The sequence below is a fragment of the Schistocerca americana genome, chromosome 1 (assembly GCF_021461395.2).
Source record: "Schistocerca americana isolate TAMUIC-IGC-003095 chromosome 1, iqSchAmer2.1, whole genome shotgun sequence".
Lineage (NCBI taxonomy): Eukaryota > Metazoa > Arthropoda > Insecta > Orthoptera > Acrididae > Schistocerca > Schistocerca americana.
The window spans coordinates 987,897,671-987,920,728 of record NC_060119.1 but is presented as its reverse complement, the minus strand read 5'-3'; the positions used below and the strand labels follow the sequence as shown (position 1 = coordinate 987,920,728).

The following is a 23,058-nucleotide window of genomic DNA, read 5'->3' as shown; positions in this document are numbered from 1 at the left end:
TACATCGTTGGCTCCTCCCGTTTCTTCACTGACAACGTCGCTTCTACACGCTGTCAACGAATCAACATTACGAACTGTCGGCTCTGCTAAAGTTATGGTGCATCTATCTGCTTCTCTACGTTTCCCGTGGACTTTTTACATCGCCGACGTTGATGAACCATTTCTTGGTATGGATTTCTTGTCCCACTACAAACTCTCCCCGAACATAGTCCAAGGTTCAGTGCTACACCACCCTTCTAACACACAGATACCATGCTCAGGCACTTATGCTCGTCGATCCGTTTCCGTCGCGCCATGTGATTTGGTTCGTGAGTGCTTCACCCCCGCGGACAAAATTGTGACCTGCGTCACTAATTTACTGCCAGAGTAAGACGCAGCGACGCAACTCCATCGGCAAAATGACGAGTTGAAACAACGCATTGCTCACACTTTTTGCGAGCTCACTGTGGCTTGTACCTCACTTCTGCAACTGCAATCCACAGTTCCTTCACCTGTTCGACCTTCATCAGCAGGCACCAGCATGGATACTCATCAGGTTAGTTCAAAAACATTCACTGCGTGTGACGATTCGCGTTCAGTTATCTCTGCACCCACCACACGCCCACTACGTGCAGTGCCATGTGTTTCAAACAGTGCTTCTAATGACAGTTGCATACGCGGTGCGAACATGCCTACCGCGCAGTCTGCCGCCCCATGTGTTGGTAAACATTCCCCCTTTCTCGCGCGCCAACCATGTGATTCAGCAGCCATCGCCTCTCTCGCCCGCACCAGTTACTCAAGGTAAAACTAACAACAGACAGTCGCTGTGCACCCAGATCCACTACGTGCTGCGCGTACAGCCAACCTCTCCAAACAAGCGCATGCCGCGCTCATGTAATAGGCATGTGACTTTCGTGCTGCCTTTTCCCACTCGCGCTAATGGTTACGCCTCATAGCGCCCCACTCATCCCAAAACTTCACGTCCGGACATTACTCAGCCTCGTGTGCAGTTCTCAGTCTCTTCCGTCAATGACTGAACGACACACAAGATAATTACCACTGCCGGCCCTCCTGTTAGGCACAAGGTTAGATGCCTCAATCCCATTAAGTTGCACGCGGCCTGCCAGGAAGTTAATGAACTTCTGCAGGCAGGCATTCTATAGCCATCGGACAGCAATGGGTCTTCACCCATTCACTTCGTCACCGAACACAATGGTTTGTTTGAATTTGTGGTGATTACAGATGCTTACACGCTCGTACCATCATGTGCTGAACCTACCCAGTGCTGAACATAAACGATTTCACCCATATGTTGTCAGGTGCCACAATCTTCAGTGTTATTGACTGTAAACGTGCCTATCACCAGATACCTGTAGCGCTGGAAGACATTACAAAGACTGCTATCATCACACCGCTTGGTTTGTTCCAATACAACTTCATGCCATTCGGCTTAAACAATGCGGCACAAATGTGGCAACATTTCATTGATACAATCTTACGACAGTTCGAGTTCTGCTTTGCATACCTGGATGACATCCTCGTTTTCAGCAAGTGGACTGAGGACCACAAAGATCATTTATCCCAGGTCGTCCAGACCTTGAACTCCAATAGTGTCGAGGTCAACAAAGATAAATTACAATTGCACCAGTCTTCTGTGACATTTTTGGGTTACACCATCTCCACAGACGGAATACAGCCTCCCAAATTTCACGTGCAGGCTATCGCGTCATTGCCAACCCCGGCAATGTACAAAGAGCTCCGACGTTTCCTGGGTACTGTAGGGAAGCAGCCTACTCACGCCTTATAAAATTCACATCAGACTTTCCATTGTGTGCCAGCCTAGTCCGCTGCGACTAGCTCTGATGTCATAAATGTTGCGCAATACTTTAAAAATCAAGTAAATAACCTGAAACGTTTCTAGCATGTCAGGAGTAATACTAAATCAATGTGTGTTGAATATCAGTTCAATAACTTTAACCATTTTCGAAATTTGGACATTTTTCTGTAAAAATCATTGGCACAACAGAAAAGAGCTAGAAACTTAAAAATTTATATTTAGATTCCTTTTTCATAATAATTTAGTAGAAACAGTATTCTGGATCTCACAAATTAAAAATTTAGTTGAAATTCATGATTTTCTGGTTTTTGTCTTATAGAAATTAAGGAAGCAAGATAGATTAAGTAGGCGAATAAATAAGGCTAGGATGTTAAATTTAAGTAGAAAGGAGATCCGCTATAATCATAAAGATGTGAGAAGTTTCAACAGAACAACTATAAAACTATAGCAATAGCGTATCTCCAAAGGGCAAGTTCAGAGCTCGTCTACTGCGTGTAATGTAATTAAATTAATTCTCTCGCCCAAAATATTTGACTCAGCCACGTCAGATTTTTATTATGATTACTTACCTGTGTGCTGATTGCACATTTAAATTGAGAGCTTCATCAGCCATCAGCAAAGGAAGCAATGATTTATTCGATAACTTAAAGTGGTGCATTACTAGCCCAGCGGCTAGTCGGGAGAGCGGATTTGATCAGGCGTTCCCTTAGCCGTCCGCACCACGGCTTTATATATAAGAATGCTGCGCGAGAAAAAAGGCCCCAGTTCTCTCCAGACGCTGATTAGCGCACCACCTGTGCCGCGAGTCGCATCGCGTCGGTATCATTGCTGTAAACAGCCTCGGATGCTGTAATAAGTTACTCGGGATATGCGTAACCATGAAATCGTTATTGAGTGAAGTGTTAATTCTGGGATGACTTTAATGATCTATCTTCAGTTTGCGTATGTCGTATTTTCACGTGCCGCCGCGGGACTGACATTCTACCGTTATTTAGCGTGGTGTTTGATGAACATTATCATCAAATTATGGCGAGCATTCACTTAAACATTTAATTTGAACAGTTATAGTTGCATCAGCGCATTAGACTCTGAACTGCTCTGGTAGTTGGATTGTGTGGATTCTTTTTGGTCTGTGAATTTCAGAATATAGTGAACATTTTAGAGAGAATCGTTTTTGATTATGAATCCCAGACAATCTCCTAATTCCTCAGAGCTATAAGCTGTAGCTATAAATGTATTTCTCAGATGAAGTGGGCACTAGGAATTCTAATTACAGGCTTCACATTTTGCGAATCACTTTCTGGTTGCCAATATTGTAGTTAGAGAGCTAGTGTTGAGAACGGCAAACAACAGCATTAAATAAATAAATAAAAGGAACATTTAAATAAACAATAATTCCACCCGCCGCCCCACATATGTTGCTAATCGGTCAGGAAATGCATCTTTTCTACATTACATTCTACATTCATATACAATTTATTTCCACCCGCCGCCCCACAGTACCATAAATTACTACCACCGACATCTACCTTCTGCCACCACCGTCCAGGCCCCGCTGACGGACTCTGCTGTCCGGCAAAGAGACTTTGGGCCTTAAACCAGTCTGTTGGACTGAACCTATGCTAGAGGCCTTCAGGGCTCTAAAGACAGTGTTAGCTCACGCCGTCATACTTGCCCACCCCGATCCATCTGCCAAGTTGTTCATCACTGTGGACACCAGCGACATCGCGGTTGGGGCAGTACTACAGCAACGCAAAGATGACATGGTTTCAACCCCTCACTTCTTCTCTAAAAAACTGTCTACAGCACAGAAGAAACATTCCGCTTATGACAGAGAACTTCTGGCAGTCTATAAAGCCGTCAAACACTTTTGCCCTGACATCTAGGGCCTTGAAAGACGCAGAATGGACATGTGGCATCGATAGGTCACATTGACCACATAAAACATGATCTTTGAACTAACTGCTCTGACAAACCGCCATGTTTATGTTCCAGTCAGCCTTTGTACCTTGTACAGTGTACACGTGTATCTTTCTTTGTGCTGAAATATATGTATGTATAGACATTTATGGGAACAGTTTGTTGTGTATACAGTTACCCATATTCCTGTTTACCATATTGGTAACCCCGAAGTTTCTACGTCTTCCGCGACTTCCGCACTGTTCCCACAGACATATATAGCACAGTTGTTCCCTTTCTGTAAAGTAGGAAGTGTTGGCCATCTAACAATGTATGTTTACCATGAAGGAAACGCCAAGGAAATTTCTGATGAAGTTTGTAACTTTTTGTTGCACTACATTCAACAAAACATTAAGAGGAAGATGTGCAGTATCTAATATTGTTCAGTGACATGACCTGGACAAAATACAAATCATACACCGGTTTGTTTTCTACTCAATATGGTTGATAACAAAAATATTTAAAACTATAACCCATTATTTGCCTATATGCAGACACTCCTTTCTACCCTGTGACATGGACTTTAGGGCCATTAAATGACTCATCAGGAGGAGTGACAGAACATATACAATGGAAGAATATTGTGGGCTCATGAAAAAGAGCAGTGTGTCTGGACATTTCTCCATCAAAGTAGATGATATTCTAGCTTTCAGGAAATGGTGGCCCAGGAAGTGTAAAGTGTAAAAAGATGTGTGTATCAGATGAGACACAAGGAAATGATATTCCTAAGCAAAATAAAATTACTTCTCAATTATCCAAATTGAAATATACTGAATATAAATCAGATATGAAATGGGAGAATGTTGCTTATAAGTATATTGACAGACTAAACAAGCCCACATATTCTCTTAAATGCTACAATATCCTACGAAGTCTACTTCATGAAAAGTTTGGAGAAAGCATACGTCACTGGTAGTGTTCCAATACTGAAAAAGTGAGGGAGCTGCAAAAATTTACACAAAATATTCCTGCCAGATACAGAGCAGTTTGTGTGTGACACTTCAAACTGCCCACAATATACATAGAAGAAGAGTCAATGAACGGAAAGAAAAGCTGCCTGTTATTGCTCTATTCTCATACTTTTTTGAAGATTCTTATCAGTTCCCAATTATGTAATATCTAAAATACTAATAAAGTTTTTCTGGCAGTTTTCTGTTTATTTCTTATTTCATTACAGTTTTTAAAATTCCTATGATTGCAGAAGTCATACTTTGTGAAACGGGCATATGTACAATATATGAAATGTACAGTAATTGCCTTTTATGTCACATTATCAAACTAGTTTTCCTTTCAGTACTGTGACAAAACTTTGACTGAAAAAGCTGCAGGAAAGTTTCATGTGCAGACTTTGTGTTCCAAATTAACTGTGAAGTTTTTTGTGGCTCCTAAACATTTTCACTTTCATTAGACATGTCCTTTCTGCACCTTGTAGTTCGAATGAAAGTAATACAAGAAGATGACCATTACATGTATAATGGCCTCAAACAATGTTGCAAAAAAATGAAGCACATGTTTTCTTCGAAGCTCGGTAGATTTTTTTTAGAAGAGAACAAATCAAGAAATACTGCCACTGCTGTAGTGACTCAGGATTTATAGCTTGTGCTTCAATAAAGAAATCACAAATATTAAAACAAACTGTTCTGAGCATGCAAATTTTGCTATAATGGATGTAAGTACACTGCATCATAATCTATGCACCCAGCAAGGAATACACATGAACTATGAAGGGGAGAAGTTTGTGTGTGATTATGTCAACATAATAATTAAAGACAGACTTGAATGGAACAAAACTATGCATGAAAATAGTGGTCTGAATAACAAGATTGTAAATCATTTTTTAAGGTGAAAGTTAGTGACTCTGTAGGTAATAAATTTCTTGTGCTTGAGCTGGATGCTGAAAGCAACACTTTAAAATTAGTGTTAATAAAAAGTAAAAATAAAACTTGCTTTAATGCAAATGAACACTTGCTGTACTATGAACAATGTTCTAATTTAAAACATTTTTGCAATGCTGAAAATGTTTACAATTGTATGTGAGTAGCCTAGATGCAAAAGCTGCTAACTGCATGAAAAGTGAAACTGAGGTAATCACGAAAAACCCATCCCATTCAAATTACTAAAGTTAAAGATTTCATATCTTTTTTAAAGTAAGTAAAAAAACTAATTAATTACTCAGTATTAACAGCTGAAATCTGTGATCATGTTTTATACATTAAAATCTTAATTGAAATATTGAGTTGGTTTCTGCATCCAATTACAAAACACACATTCCGTTGCAAAACCAGCTACTCAGTGATACATTAGGAATGACAGGAGAACAGAATTTAATCTTCATGAATATAAACAGAATACATTTTATTTTGAACAGAAGTCTGAAAATTCTACAAACGTTGCATATAAAAATACGAAAGTGACATTATTTTACTGGGAAAAACTGACTTATCTAACGCCAAAAAGAGAACACCACCCTCTATATTTCGACATCACAATATATTACAGAAAATACAATGAGTTCCAAATTGCATCTTAGTAAAACATCAACAAAATTTTAAAAAATGAAAAAATTGGTGGAAAGTTGCATCTTGGTTAAATCAGCAACAAAAAGTTCTGGAAAACGAAACTGGCTGAAAATTGCGTTTAAGTGACATCACCCTCAACAACACCATCCATCAGCTCAACATCGCTTCCAGCTACCTCCTTGTTCTGCGGGTTGGCAGCAGCAGGAGCAACTCTAGGAGTTCCTTCCTGCTCATCCAGCACCTCAGTGTAGAATCTGAGTTAGTTACTGGTCACCCAGTCTTCACCAAAGTGGAGCTCCAAAAGCTTTACGACGTCTCCACCAAATTTGGCTTATGGAAGTTCTACACCTTTTGTGATTGATGTTGGGCTGTTTCCTTTGCTGAACTTTATCCCCTCTTCAGAATGCTCCTCCACTCTCCAGCTTCAAAATTGTAGAAGCACTCTCCAGAAACTGTACAAGTCATCTTGTTTTTACTTGTTATGACCACAATTTTGTTTGCTTTTTGAATCTGGAAAGTTACCAGTAACTTTCACTGAGTTTTCTGCATATTCTTTCAAATCTTGAAACAGGACATTCATTTTGTCCTAGGCATACTACTGTTGCAAATTTCTCAATGTGCTGAATGTATAAAGACAGGTTTTCAATTGTGCTCAACTTGCAAAGTTTTCGATGTTACTGAAAACTCTGTCAGATGGTATGAATGAGTGGCTCACTACTGGGAACCACAGTTCGATTTCTTCTACACTGCTAGGAGCTTCAAGAAAAGACCAGTGGCATAGCATGCTGATCATCGTCCTGTTTTCATTATTACCCCTACATCCACCAGAAACCAACTGAAGTTTTTTCGCTCTGTCAACATTTAGATGAGGTAATCTGTGGTGAACCATCAATGCTAGTTGGTTTGATCCTTTGGCATAGCCATATTCCAATCAAATGTGTGAAAACGTGTGTGCCCCTTGGGGGCCTCCAAGGAGCCCTGACAGATTGTAAAGTTGTAAGGCACGTTTGACAGAAATAATACGCTGCTTGGTAAACCACCTTTGGTGGTACTAGTTTCTTCTGACAGTCATACGTGAGAGTTATTTCAGCATCATTATTTTCTTTCAGCTTTGTGTAGGGCACCTCAGCTCTCATTCTGTAGACTTTGAGATTGGTTTGCAGGCTCTCCTTTTTGGCACTTCGCTTTTCCACTTCAGTAGGAATTTACAGTGATGAGCATATTAAGCAAGTATCAACAAATGGGGCACCAAAGCCTTTGCAAAAAATGTTCCTGTAGTAACCGTATTTGACAGTGTTTATAGGGTTCTCTTCACAATACGAGGTCCATATCTTTGTTATTGTCAGTTCACTACTTAAACATACTCTGTGGGTGTTGGTCCCTCGCGAGCATTGACATTGTAATGGGTTCAGCTTCATAATGTGATTTTTAACACTGTAGGAAAAGACAGACTACTACTTACCATGAAGACATATCAAGCTGAAGACAGGCTCAATTAAAAGACACTTGCATAAAGCTTTTGGCCACAGCCTTCATCAGTAAAGACATACACTCACCATTCACACAAACAAGCAGACACACCTCACAGACATACGACTGCCAACTCCAACATCTCAAGCCAGAATGAAGTTGTCACATGGGATGCAAGCAGCAATCTGGAGGGGCCATATTTCTGTGAATCTTAGTGTATTTTTGCGCATCTTTATGCATCTTTTTGCTCATCCCGCTCCTCTCAACAACCATCAACACTTATTTTGCCCATTTCTGTGACATTCCAGTTTCCTTTACAATATTCCAGCCACAATGGACCCCTACTCCATCTTTCTGCACCAGTTTAATAAAATATCCCTCTCCCACATCCCGTTTCTCAAATGCTGCTTAAACAATGGAATCTCCCCCCCAACAGCCTAACTGTAAAGATTCCTTCCTCTGGATCCCATCCATCCTTCCACAATGACTTACACCTTCAGATTCCACCAATCCCTGGCCTTCACAAACACGATACTGCAAAAACACATCACCATGCCACAGGCATCCAAGAAGCACCTCTGCTCCCTCTGTTAAGGTACTACGGTACTACTGCTCTCCAGTCCCTACTCCATACAACACATCACTGAAATTGAATCCTTCACTCTCCAGCACCTGGAGGAGCTTTCCAGACACCACCTCCATGAGTTATCCAATCTGCTGACATCCTACTGCCACCTTTGGGCACCACTATCCAACCCCTTCGTACCAACAATTTTCCTCTTTGTCCACCTCTCAAGGCAGTTAAAACCTGCCTAGCTGATATTTTCAGCTTTCCACATACCCCAAAACTCTCTACAAACTCTCCACCACATCCAGAGCCAAAACATTCCTGTCACACTGTTGTTAATCTTTCCACCAATACTCTCAGCTCCACAGAAGTTTCAGTCCCATCCAAAGGCCCCACTTTTAGCCCTATACTCAAATTTAACCACACTGGATGTATCGAAGACCTACTCTTCTTCTCCAGATCCCTGCAATGTAAGCACTCCTTTGCCACCAGTCACTCCATCCAAAATCATCCAATCATGATCCTCTCCCACCCCCACCCCCTCCTCCTCACACCTATCCACCCACTGGTCACCTTCCTGGAATTCTTTACCTCTTACTTAGCCTCACCATCCTTCCTCATTTCCCTTCCTCAGAACGCCAACCTTTCAGTAGAAGAAGAAACAGTCATACATAACCTCAAAACAAATCCTGATCATAATCATCCTATCTGCAAACAAAGGTTCCAACACTGTTACGAATCGCAGTGACTACCTTACGGAAGGCTTCTGTCAATTATCGACCCCTCCACCTATAAAGTATGCCAGAGTGATCCCAGTCCAAAAGTCCAACACAAACTCCAGTCCCTGCTTAAAGACTTACGCCCTCCCTGGGACACGCCCCTGAATCCATTTCCCTCCTTACCCCTACGACACCCCACACATCCACCTTCTACATGTTCCCAAAAATCCACAAACCCAACAATCCTGGACATCCCATTGTGGCTGGTTAGTGTGCCCCCACTGAAAGAATTTCAGCTCTCATTGACCAATATCTCCAACAAATTGCCCGTAACCAAGTCTACCACGGCAAAGCCATCACTCACTTCCTTCACCAACTCTCCAACATCCCTACCCCTTTGCTCCTGGATCCGTACTCGACACTGTTGACGTCACCTCCCTATACACAAACATCCCTCATGCCCATGGTCTTACCTCTATTGAACATTACCTTTCCCAACTTCCTTCAGACTCCAAACCCACTACTCATGCCTCATACACCTTACTAACTTTATCCTAACCCACAACTACTTCTCATTTGGAGGGAAGATATATACACAAATCTGCGGCACAGGCATGGGCATCCACTGGCCCCCTCTTATGCCAATCTTTTTACTGGCCATCTACAGGAGACATTCCTAGCCTCCCAAAACACCAAAAGTCTGGTTCGGGTTCACTGATACTATCTTCATGATCTGGACTCGGGGGCAAGACACCCCACGTTTATTCCTTCACAATCTCTTAACACCTTCTGTCCCATTTGCTTGACATGGTGCTCCTCAACACAGTGTGCCACCTTCCTAGATGTTGACCTCCTCTCTGATGGTTCCATCTGCACCTCTGTCCATATTACACCCACCAACCAAAAATAGGATGTGGATTTTGACAGCTGTCATCCCTTTCACACTGAAAAATCCCTCCCATAGAGCCTGGTCAGTCAGGGATGGTGTATCTGCAATGAAAAGAACTCCCTTGCTCAGTATACTGGGGGCCTCACCAATGTCTTCATGGACAGGTATTATCCTCCCAGACCTAGTCCGCAAACTGATCTCCCCCGTGCCATTTCCCTTCACACAGTGAATCCTTCCCCCCACCCTCCCCACCCCCAAGAATCAGCCACAAAGAAGTGTCCCCTTCATCACCCACTACCATTCCAGAATGGAACAACTGAACCATGTCCTTCATCCAGGGCTTTGATTTCCTATTTTCATGCCCTGAAATGAAGGGCATCCTACTGAGATACTTTCCACCCCTCCTAAAGCAGTCTCCCATCACCCACACAACCTACACAACATCCTAGTCCATCCCGACGCCACTCCCAATCCCAACCCCTTGCCACAAGAATCATATCCCCATGGAAGACCCATGTGCAAAACCAATCCACCCACCCAGCACTTCCTATTCCAGTCCTGTCACAGGTCTATCCTACCCCATCATGGGCCAGCATCCAGCTATGCCACAATCACTGCACAGCTTTTTATGACTGCCAAACAGCAGTCCACCATCAAACAGTGGCCAAGAGCAAAGTAGATGACCCCATGGCACAACATGCGGCTGAACATAACACACTTTATTTTAATGGCTTGTTTTGTTAATTGCAGTAGAAAATTCTAGATCCCTGTACTCTCTTCCTGTAGAGAGGAATTTTAACTCTACCATCAACTGCCCTGTGGAGAAATTGCTTTCCTGATAGAAGTATTTTTTGGTGTCAAAAAATAGTTGTGAGTTTCTCCAAATTCATCTGAAAGTACAGTGAAATTCCGCCTTTACACTTTACAAGGAACTAACAAAAAAATAAATAAAAAAGTGTAAAATGTGGGAAATAATGTTTTAAGCTGTAAAAGTTGCATATAGGATACCCCTTGCATTTTCGCATTTTATGTATGATATATGCACATAACAGGCATCAAAAGACTTGTCACAGACCCTGCTACTCCTCTCCCCTCCCTGCCCCACTCCAGACTGTTGCCTTCCTTCAACATAACAGCTGCCTATATGTGTATGTGCCTATCTGCAACTCAAGGTGTCATCTTCATGGTGAGTAGCAATCTGTCCTTTTCCTAATATTATAGGTATTCCAACCTGGAGTTTCCATTATGTGATAGCGGCATTGTGTTAGTTAAAGTATTCCAGAGGTAAAACTGTCCCCCATTCATAACTCCAGGTGGATACCCAATTCTATAAGAAGTATGCCATGAAACACCATCCAGCATAGAGAAATAAAAGATGTAAACAATTCACAATGATAAGAAATAGACAATACTTTTTTAAACTGTTTACCTCCTTTCCTTGTGCACTTTTTAATTCATCCTCTACTAGCATATCCACTTTCATATCTGGAAACTCCTCACGGAAAATTTTGTAAATCATGTCATCATGGGGTGTCAGTCTTAAAAGCTTTGGATCTACTGAACATAAAATCTGAAAAGTAAAATTGTTGAAAGATAAACATTGTGTAGCATTAATGCTTGTATGTGTAACAACTTTTATCATTCCTGTTCAAGTTAAATCAGATATTCTTAACATAATTTAGGAGAACAAATACCACAGGAGAAAGTAACATTACTCTTTGAACAGTAAGTGACTACAACTAGCAAGCTACAGATGTCTTTAACAATACAAGCATGAATTATTTTATAGAAAAATTATTTCATCTGCAAATTCATTAGGTGACCTTGTTCTAGGAACATGAACTGTTAATTGTACCACCTCAGAACAATAATTAGTAAGAATATATTGTGGAGATGTCCGAGTTGAGAGGAAGAGTAAGTTGAATGAAATATTTCCTAAATCGAAACTGATTTTAATGTTTTATTCTAATTTCAGTAAAGAGGCAAACATTCTACACATTTAGTGCTCATTTAAGACAGAGGGAATTGTAAACAATAGAAGAGAATCAGTTAAGAGTAGTACTAAAAATACAACCACATATTACAACCCACTTTCATACAAGAAGATTTTAAATAATTACCTTAATCAATAACATAAATTAGCAACAACTGAAACTGGAGATACTTTTCCCAAACAAGATACTGTTGCTGCGACATTTCTCAAGATTTTTTGTGCATACATATGTCTGGCTGCAAAAGATTTGATAGGCATCTACACCCCCAGGTATGGTAAGGCTAAACACTGTACCTACTGCACACTTCCAAACAGATGGAAGACAGAAAGCTCATTTTTCTTCTAAAAAAGGACGTGTGCAAATTGAAACTAGCAAACAAAGTTCAATATAAATTCACAAGTAGTGAATATTTTAATAAAGAAACACGAAGAAATAATACTGTTTCAAAACACTTCAAATTCCTCTAGCCTGTCATTGTGAAATTAAAATGATGATTACTTCTTTCCGAAGTATGTAATTTCATTTTCAATTCAAAACTTTTCACACAAATTTTTAAGACTTGGTCTCACTTAAGTGCTGCACTTGGCTGTTTGAGAAATTTGTATTGGTTGTAGGTTACTTTCTGATAAAGTATACATTTGCTTGTCAAAGTTTTGTCATGGTAAACTTTCAGGTGCCAAGAAATCAACCTGGTAAAGAATTTCACAATCTGGTGGCGTGAAGTGGTCACTTGGCCACACTAAGACAGTTTCGGAAGCACTTTTGAGTTGGTGACTGACTGAAGATAAGCTTCCTGGAAGATAATGACAAACGAAATCTACAAATTTAGTTTAAGAATGCACAGACAAGTGGCAGTAGCACCGAGTAAAATTTTCTGTCTTCCAGCCACATCAAGTGGTTAAAATGCCATAAGCTTTACACCAAGTATCCCTTGGCCACTGTCAAGTGGAATGACTGCTCGAACACCCTTACCTGCCAGCCGTGACATCCCGAGGGCCCATGGTATCAACATATATCAGCCTATGTTGACGGTGTTCAATGTGGCCACTGCAGTCCTGCAATCACTAGATTCTGGAATGCAGGCCACTGCTTCTATTAAGAAAGTTTTCAATGATTTTTATTTCAATGGCTTCTTTAATTCCTGAAATTTTTAGTGAGAGCCATGACAGAGGTGTCATCAAATTTCACCTGATGACTGTTTTCTACAGCATGCTCAGTTAAAGCAGATTTTTTGAAGTATTGTAGGCAATAAAACCTCTCCTGCTCTTTCCTGCATTCCTCTACAGTGCACGCTGTCTGACATAACACTGCCCACAAACTCAGGGTATTTTGTACATCCTGAGAACTGCCAGGCTTCTGACAAAGGTCTGAAGATAGATTTAATTTTGTGTCCTTTCTGCACACTGCTTATCTAACATGGACCCAAAGAACACCAGTAGAAATACAAACTTATTTTACTGTTCCTCATCAGTGGTTTTACTGCAACTCTTGTTTGAGATCACTTCATTTATCAGGCGATCACTGTACCATTTGTCTCTGAAGTGCCTCAACATGCAACAAATTACTGGGGTCTGATGGTGTTATTGCAAAATGTACCAATGTTTATATCACACTGTGTTCCTGTTTCAGGCAATGTCTGATGGCAGGTAGGTACAGATAAGTGTGCACTGGTTTTCTGTATATGCTGTGGACAAAGCATCCATTGCATTTGCGATAGATGAGGACATCGAGGAAGGCCAAAGTGTAATCATCTACTCTTTCCATAATGAAATGGTTGTTCCAGGCACTATCAACATAATGAAACAAACAACTAGTCTTTAATGGGGCCACGTCTCAGGCAATATCCTCTAACTTCTCCAGGAAGAGGTTTGGGATCGTGGCCAACAATGGGCTTCCCACTGTAACATCATTGATCTGATCATAATACTGGCCACTGTATAAAAAATAAGATCTGAAAGTGTGTTCAAATAACTCAAAACATATTGATGTCTGATAGGCACATTCATGAACACACAACCACATCAAAACTTACATGTCACCCTCAATAAATCAAAGACAGTTATTCAACTTGTGAACTCGGCTCAGTTCTAAAAAGACTGTGCGAAGTAACCCATATGTGAAGAGGGGTCTTGCCAAGTACTTTGCCAGTTAGTATGCCAGTAAACCAATGGTGGATAGAATGAGTCATATGGGCATCCAGTTCTCGTGGATCTTCTGTAGAACAAGAACAGTAGGTGGTATTCGTGCCTGTGGGAGAATATTCTTTACCGCACTTTCTTCCCCGATGAACGCTTATCATCAAGCTCAGTGGTCATGTTTATTGTTCTCAGCGTTGGGTCATTAGTTTATGGTAAGCATCTTCATTCAATACATCTTCATATTGATAGCCTGAATACAATATATTAATGTTCCACAATAATATTTATTAGTTCATCACGAACCAGCTTTCAACTTCTTAGGCCATCATCAGATAACACGTTCAACAGATAGTCCACACAACTTAAGCGAGCTGTCGACAAGTATTGTAATCAAGCCTAATGGTGTAACTTCAACATTTGAAAAAATAAATAATAATTTCTTGATAATTAATAACTCGTCTTCTGCAAATGGACATTACTGAATGTAGATAAAACACAATACATGTAATTCCGGGGTACACACAAGGGATGATCACACCATTAGAAGTAACACTGGAGGGTAAATCAATAAAAAAACAATACTTTAAATTCTTAGGTGTTTATGCTGTCAATACCCTCAACTGTGAGTAACGTCCAGATCATCTTAAATATCTTAGCTCTGTACTTTTGCATTACCAATAATATCAGATTTTCAAGATGAAAATTTAAAAAGGTTGACTTGCTTATCCCATTTTCATTCACTAATGTTTCATCACATCACATTTTGGGCCAACTCATCATTGGGAATAAGGTGTTCATTGCAAAGAAGCACATAATAAGGATAATATGTGGTGTCTGCTCTAGTACCTCATCCGCATCTACACCTACTAAGATACTCCACAAGCCACTGTACGGTGCACAGAAGAGGGTACTCTGTACCACTAATAGACATTTCCTTCCCTGTTCCACTTGCAAATAGAGCAAGGAAAAATGACTGTCTAATATGCCTCTCTATGAGGCCTAATTTCTTGTGTCTTACCTATATGGTCCTTATGCGCAATGTATGTTGGCACCAGTTGGGCAGTTAGCTCCAAATGCTGATTTTCTAAATTTTCTCAATAGTGTTCCTCGAAAACAACATCAGCTCCCCTCCAGGGACTCCTACCTCAGCTCCTGAATCGCCTCTCCAACACTCACGTATTCTTTGAATCTACTGGTAAGAAATTTAACAGCCTGTCTCTGAATTGCTTTGATGTTTCCCTTTAATCTGACCTGGTACAGATAAACACTTTAGCAGTACTCAAGAAAAGGTCACACATGCCACCTATATGCAACCTCCTTTAGAGATGAGCCACACTTTCCGAAATTCACCCAATAAACTGCAGTCAACCATTTGCCTTCCCTAGGCTGAGCAAAGTAGTTGAGTTTCAAGAGTCAAGTAAGCGCACCCGGATAGATCATCTAGAAGGTGTGGTTTGTAGGTAAGAGGCAGTATTTCATGAACTGAGTCTCTGTGAGCAATGCAGGGAGGAGTTGGGGGAATAGGAAGCTTCTTTTGATACGTGGTTGTAATTTATGTAAAGTATTTTGTGGACAAAAATTTCAAGTGTTACACACTGTGACATTGTAGCTGAACATTTACTATATAATTTATTAGCACTCTATGGCTTTGTTTGCTATGTGATTCGATAATTAAAAGGTGCTAGCATCCTTGATTGGCACTGTTTATTTGATAGTGTTGAGACTCTTAGCCCACTACTCAGTAGAGTGTTTCATACAGCTTAACACCAACAAACACGAATCTACAACCAGAGTCCTGTTTCTGAACAGGAATATTTACAAAAGACACAGGTGGGTGGACAATTACAAACTGTGTGTTCTGAATTCAGACAGCAGAGGACAACTAAGCCCCTGATGTTTTACATTTGAAGTACAAATGTGGACAGGCACATGTAATCTTTACTAATACACAGGGCGCTTGTTGTATAGAACACTGATTCTTGTTACAGATTGGCTGCAAAATTTAACTGACTAGTCCAAACAGGTGTCTGGTAATATTATTTTACAGCTTTATGGCCACAGTGAAAAGGTTCAGCAAATAGCAAATTATCAACAGTGAGCAGGTTCCACAAAATGAACATGTCGATTACTGTTTTAAGTGTCTGACATTTGGATAGTGTCCTGCAAAATGATCAATGTTGTCTATAGGAAATTTCACACCACCTCCGTGCTATACTGTGGTAATGAACATCAAATCTTTGCAACGGAAATCTACCTCCATCATATTATTTCAAAACACAGAATTATAGTGCAATTAAAACAATTTCGTAGTTGACACTTCACACCTTCATGATTACCTAATCAGCACTTTCGAAATGCTTGTTAAAAATACCTACCACTGCCAACATACAACAGCAAGTGTCAGTTTACTTGCAGTTGTTAAGTAGCGCAGTCTACAAGTGTAACCCCTTACAGGCAATGCTGGCACCCTATTTTAACCACTGCCAGCTTCAGTGGGAAAAACTTAATTTTGCCCATATTGGCAGCCAGCCCCCTGTTGTCCTATTGTTAACTGTATCGTGGCCGGCAGCCAATGCATACACAAGTCATGATGCGTGGCACATATTTAATTTTCATGTAGACTTTGGTCCCTTGTCGGGATTCAGAATGGAGTTACACACACTGGTAATAAAATATTCAACAAACTTGTGTCTAACACAAAGCCAGAAATTGGGACTACCTACCAGTTCAAAAGAAAATTGAAAACATACCTCATTAGTCACTCATTCTACAAATTATTTGAACATCTAGATTCACAGATTTAAAATTTCTGTTAGCTACACGGCAAGTAAAAGTGATTGTTATACAATTGTGTGACAAGTAATAATGTCATCGTCAGCATTATCATCTTCAGTCCCATGATTAGTTTGATGCAGCTCTCCATGCTACTCTATCCTCTGCAAGCCTCTTCACCATTTAAAAATTACTGCACCCTACATACATTCGAACGTGTTAACTGTACTCATAACTTGGTCTCCCTCTACTATATTTACTTACCACACTTCCCCTCAATACTAAACTGAAGAGTCCTCGATGTCTCAGAATGTGCCCTACCCAGCGACCCAATCTTTCAGTCAAAAGTTCTGAATCACTTGAAACTGAAGAACATTACTGAGCTTCTCACCAGTTCTATTCAGTACCTACTCATTTGTTACACAATCTAACCATCTAATCTTCAGCATTCTTCTATAGCACCACATTCCATAAGCTTCTGTTTTCCACCTTTCTGAACTGCTTATCATACAAATTGCACTTCCATACAAGGTTACACTCAAACCTACTTAATGTTAACAGATCTCTCTTCTTCAGAAATGCTTTCCTTGCCATTACCAGTCAACATTTTATAGCCTCTCTACTTTGTTGTTGTTGTTGTTGTTGTTGTTGTGTTCTCCAGTCCTGAGACTGGTTTGATGCAGCTCTCCATGCTACTCTATCCTGTGCAAGCTTCTTCATCTCCCAGTACCTACTGCAACCTACATCCTTCTGAACCTGCTTAGTGTATTCATCTCTTGGTCTCCCTCTACAATTTTTACCCTCCATGCTGCCCTCCAATACTAAATTGGTGATCCCTTGATGCCTCAGAACATGTCCTACCAACCGATCCCTTCTTCTGGTCAAGTTGTGCCACAAACTTCTCTTCTCCCCAATCCTATTCAATACTTCCTCATTAGTTATGTGATCTACCCATCTAATCTTCAGCATTCTTCTGTAGCACCACATTTCGAAAGCTTCTATTCTCTTCTTGTCCAAACTATTTATAGTCCATGTTTCACTTCCATACATGGCTACACTCCATACAAATACTTTCAGAAATGACTTCCTGACACTTAAGTCTATACTCGATGTTAACAAATTTCTCTTTTTCAGAAACGTTTTCCTTGCCATTGCCAGTCTACATTTTATATCCTCTCTACTTCGACCATCATCACTTATTTTGCTCCCCAAATAGCAAAACTCCTTTACTACTTTAAGTGTCTCATTTCCTAATCTAATACCCTCAGCATCACCTGACTTAATTCGACTACATTCCATTATCCTCGTTTTGCTTTTGTTGATGTTCATCTTATATTCTCCTTTCAAGACACTGTCCATTCCATTCAACTGCTCTTCCAAGTCCTTTGCTGTCTCTGACAGAATTACAATGTCATCGGCGAACCTCAAAGTTTTTATTTCTTCTCCATGGATTTTAATACCTACTCCAAATTTATCTTTTGTTTCCTTTACTGCTTGCTCAATATACAGATCGAATAACATCAGGGAGAGGCTACAACCCTGTCTCACTCCCTATCCAACCACTGCTTCCCTTTCATGCCCCTCGACTCTTATGACTGCCATCTGGTTTCTGTACAAATTGTAAATAGCCTTTCGCTCCCTGTATTTTACCCTAACCACCTTTAGAATTTGAAAGAGAGTATTCCAGTCAACATTGTCAAAAGCTTTCTCTAAGTCTACAAATGCTAGAAACGTAGGTTTGCCTTTCCTTAATCTTTCTTCTAAGATAAGTCGTAAGGTCAGTATTGCCTCACGTGTTCCAGTGTTTCTACGGAATCCAAACTGATCTTCCCAGAGGTTGGCTTCTACTAGTTTTTCCATTCGTCTGTAAAGAATTCGTGTTAGTATTTTGCAGCTGTGCCTTATTAAACTGATAGTTCGGTAATTTTCACATCTGTCAACACCTGCTTTCTTTGGGATTGGAATTATTATATTCTTCTTGAAGTCTGAGGGTATTTCGCCTGATTCATACATCTTGCTCACCAGATGGTAGAGTTTTGTCAGGACTGGCTCTCCCAGGGCCGTTAGTAGTTCCAATGGAATGTTGTCTACTCCGGGGGCCTTGTTTCGACACAGGTCTTTCAGTGCTCTGTCAAACTCTTCACGCAGTATCGTATCTCCCATTTCATCTTCATCTACATCCTCTTCCATTTCCATAATATTGTCCTCAAGTACATCGCCCTTGTATAGACCCTCTATATACTCCTTCCACCTTTCTGCTTTCCCTTCTTTGCTTAGTACTGGGTTTCCATCTGAGCTCTTGATATTCATAAAAGTCGTTCTCTTATCTCCAAAGGTCTCTTTAATTTTCCTGTAGGCAGTATCTATCTTACCCCTAGTGAGATAAGCCTCTACATCCTTACATTTGTCCTCTAGCCATCCCTGCTTAGCCATTTTGCACTTCCTGTCGATCTCATTTTTGAGACGTTTGTATTCCTTTTTGCCTGCTTCATTTACTGCATTTTTATATTTTCTCCTTTCATCAATTAAATTCAATATTTCTTCTGTTACCCAAGGATTTCTACTAGCCCTCGTCTTTTTACCTACCTGGTCCTCTGCTGCCTTCACTACTTCATCCCTCACAGCTACCCATTCTTCATCTCCTGTATTTCTTTCCCCCATTCCTGTCAATTGTTCCCTTATGCTCTCCCTGAAACTCTGTACAACCTCTGGTTCTTTCAGTTTATCCAGGTCCGATCTCCTTAAATTCCCACCTTTTTGCAGTTTCTTCAGTTTTAATCTACAGGTCAGAGTCCACATCTGTCCCTGGAAATGTCTTACAATTTAAAACCTGGTTCCTAAATCTCTGTCTTACCATTATATAATCTATCTGATACCTTTTAGTATCTCCGGGGTTCATCCATGTATACAACCTTCTTTCATGATTCTTGAACCAAGTGTTAGCTATGATTATGTTGTGCTCTGTGCTAAATTCTATCAGGCGGCTTCCTCTTTCATTTCTTACCCCCAATCCGTATTCACCTACTACGTTTCCTTCTCTCCCTTTTCCTACACTTGAATTCCAGTCACCCATCACTATTAAATTTTCATCTCCCTTCACTATCTGAATAATTTCTTTTATTTCATCATACATTTCTTCAATTTCTTCGTCATCTGCAGAGCTAGTTGGCATATAAACTTGTACTACTGTAGTAGGTGTGCGCTTCGTATCTATCTTGGCCACAATAATGCGTTCACTATGCTGTTTGTAGTAGCTTACCCGCATTCCTATTTTCCTATTCATTATTAAACCTACTCCTGCCTTACCCCTATTTGATTTTGTGTTTATAACCCTGTAGTCACCTGACCAGAAGTCTTGTTCCTCCTGCCACCAAACTTCACTAATTCCCACTATATCTAACTTTAACCAATCCATTTCCCTTTTTAAATTTTCTAACCTACCTGCCCGATTAAGGGATCTGACATTCCACGCTCCGATCCGTAGAACACCAGTTTTCTTTCTCCTGATAACGACATCCTCTTGAGTAGTCCCCGCCCGGAGATCCGAATGGGGGACTATTTTACCTCCGGAATATTTTACCCAAGAGGATGCCATCATCATTTAATCATACAGTAAAGCTGCATGCCCTCGGGAAAAATTATGGCTGTAGTTTCCCCTTGCTTTCAGCCGTTCGCAGTACCAGCACAGCAGGGCCGTTTTGGTTATTGTTACAAGGCCAGATCAGTCGATCATCCAGACTGTTGCCCTTGCAACTACTGAAAAGGCTGCTGCCCCTCTTCAGGAACCACACGTTTGTCTGGCCTCTCAACAGATACCCCTCCGTTGTGGTTGCACCTACGGTACAGCTATCTGTATCGCTGAGGCACGCAAGCCTCCCCACCAACGGCAAGGTCCATGGTTCATGGGGGGGGGCTCTCTACTTTGGCAATCAGTTATTTTGCTGCCCAAATAGCAGAATTCGCCTACTACTTTTAGTGTCTCATTTCCTAACCTAATTCCCTCATTATCGTCCGATTTAATTCGACGACATTCCATTGCCTCAGTTTTGCTCTTGCTGATGTTCATCTCATACCCTTCTTTCAAGACAGTACCCATCCCTCTCAACTAACCTTTCAGTGACTGATAAGAAAGAAAAAAACTGAATCCCACAGGGTCTATTTTGGGTCCACTCCTATTTCTTCTATATGTAAACGACCAAGCACTTAACATTCAGCAAACAGAATTGGTCGTTTCTGGAGATGATACTGGTGTTATAAAAAATTCCATTTAAAGAGAAAGCCACTGAAGAGAGTGTTAATTATGTTTTTCAAAGAATTATTAAGTGATTCTCTGAAAATGGACTCTCCCTTAATTTTGAGAAAAAACACTATATTCAGTACAAATAAGAGTCATACCAACAACTGAAGTAGAACATGAACAAGAGTCAGTAAATAGGGCAAAATGCTCCAAAGTATTGGGTGTACATCTTAGTGAAAACCTGAAACTGAAGAACAGTACTGAGCTTCTAAAACAACTAAGTTCACCTACTTTTGCTCTTCCTACAATTGCTCGTCTTAGGAAAAAATAAATCAACATTCTGACATAGTTCGCATATTTTCACTCAACGTCTTACGGAGCAATTTTCTGGGGTAACTCATCTCTTAGAAACAAAATGTTGATTGCACAAAATTGGGCAGTTATTAATATGTGTTGACCCACAGCTGTCGTGTAGATACCTCTCCGAGGAGGTAAGCTATTTAATTATACCACAATAAATACAATTGCTAATGATCACAAATAACCATCACAATTTGAGAAGAATAATGATGTCCGTAACTACAGCACCAGAGGAAAAAAACTGATGTTTAGTGTCCATTGTTAAAGTTGTAAGTGACTCAGCAAGGTGGTCAACAGAGAGCAACAAACGTTTTTGATCATTTGCCCAATACTATAAAATGCATGACAGGCAACAAAGGAAATTTTAAATATAACAAAATCATTTCTCCTGGACAACTCCTATTTCATTGATGAATTTCTATTTAGAAAGTGGTACCCTTAGGGGTGAGGCAGAGGGCCCACCACAACTAGTTCTTTAGCCTGGTTGCACAAGATGAGCTAAAAAATTATAGTTCAATTAACACCAATCACACATACATACACTGGAAACTGACTCACTCAACATAATTTAGATAAAATAACTGTTCAAACGAAATATGGAACACACAACCGACTAACCAACCAAGTCCTTTGCTGTGTCTGACATGTTGTTGTTGTTGTTGTTGTTGTTGTGGTCTTCAGTCCTGAGACTGGTTTGATGCAGCTCTCCATGCTACTCTATCCTAAGCAAGTTGCTTCACCTCCCAGTACATACTGCAGCCTACATCCTTCTGAATCTGCTTAGTCTATTCATCTCTTGGTCTCCCTCTACGATTTTTACCCTCAACGCAGCCCTACAATACTAAACTGGTGATCACTTGATGCCTCAGAACATGTTCTACCAACCGATCCCTTCTTCTAGTCAAGTTGTGCTACAAACTCCTCTTCTCTCCAATTCTATTCAGTACCTCCTCATTAGTTATGTGATCTACCCATCCAATCTTCAGCATTCTTCTGTAGCACCACATTTCGAAAGCTTCTATTCTCTTCTTGTCCAAACTATTTATCATCCATATTTCACTTCCATACATGGCTACACTCCATACAAATACTTTCAGAAACTACTTCCTGACACTTAATCTATACTAGATGTTAACAAATTTCTCTTCTTCAGAAACGCTTTCCTTGCCATTGCCAGTCTACATTTTATATCCTCTCTACTTCGACCATCATCAGTTATATTGCTCCCCAAATAGCAAAACTCCTTTACTAATTTAAGTGTCTCATTTCCTAATCTATTTCCCTCAGCATCACACGACTTAATTCGACTACATTCCACCCTGACAGAGCCCCGCTTGCCTGGGTAAGCCTAATACAACCGGGGGGGCGGCAGGTTCCCCAGAGGTCGCCCGCTGGCAACTGTTCTACCTCAACAGCCATGTGTCTCCTCGGCGCGCAGCACGCCTTGAGATTGAGGTGTTTTAATATCATCCTCGCGACCCAGGCAGTTAAGCCAAGATCCCCATGCTCTGTACCATACATCGTTCCACTGTCGCGCCTTCCGGTGATTGTTGAAGCACGGTCAGAGCTTATGGTATTGAGGACTTGTGGCGCTTCCCAGTCCCCAGCTCAGGCCCC

General features: G+C 40.6%; 1 protein-coding gene across 1 annotated transcript in view; it reads right to left on the bottom strand.

Annotated features, from left to right (window-relative positions):
- The window catches only part of LOC124615964 (protein PBDC1), a 69,139-nt gene that overhangs the window by 17,188 nt on the left and 28,893 nt on the right, over positions 1 to 23,058 (bottom strand). Inside the window, exon 4 of the mRNA XM_047144168.1 lies at positions 11,370 to 11,510. Within this exon, the coding sequence (XP_047000124.1) occupies positions 11,370 to 11,510 (141 nt within the window). The remainder of the gene's footprint in view (positions 1 to 11,369; positions 11,511 to 23,058) is intronic.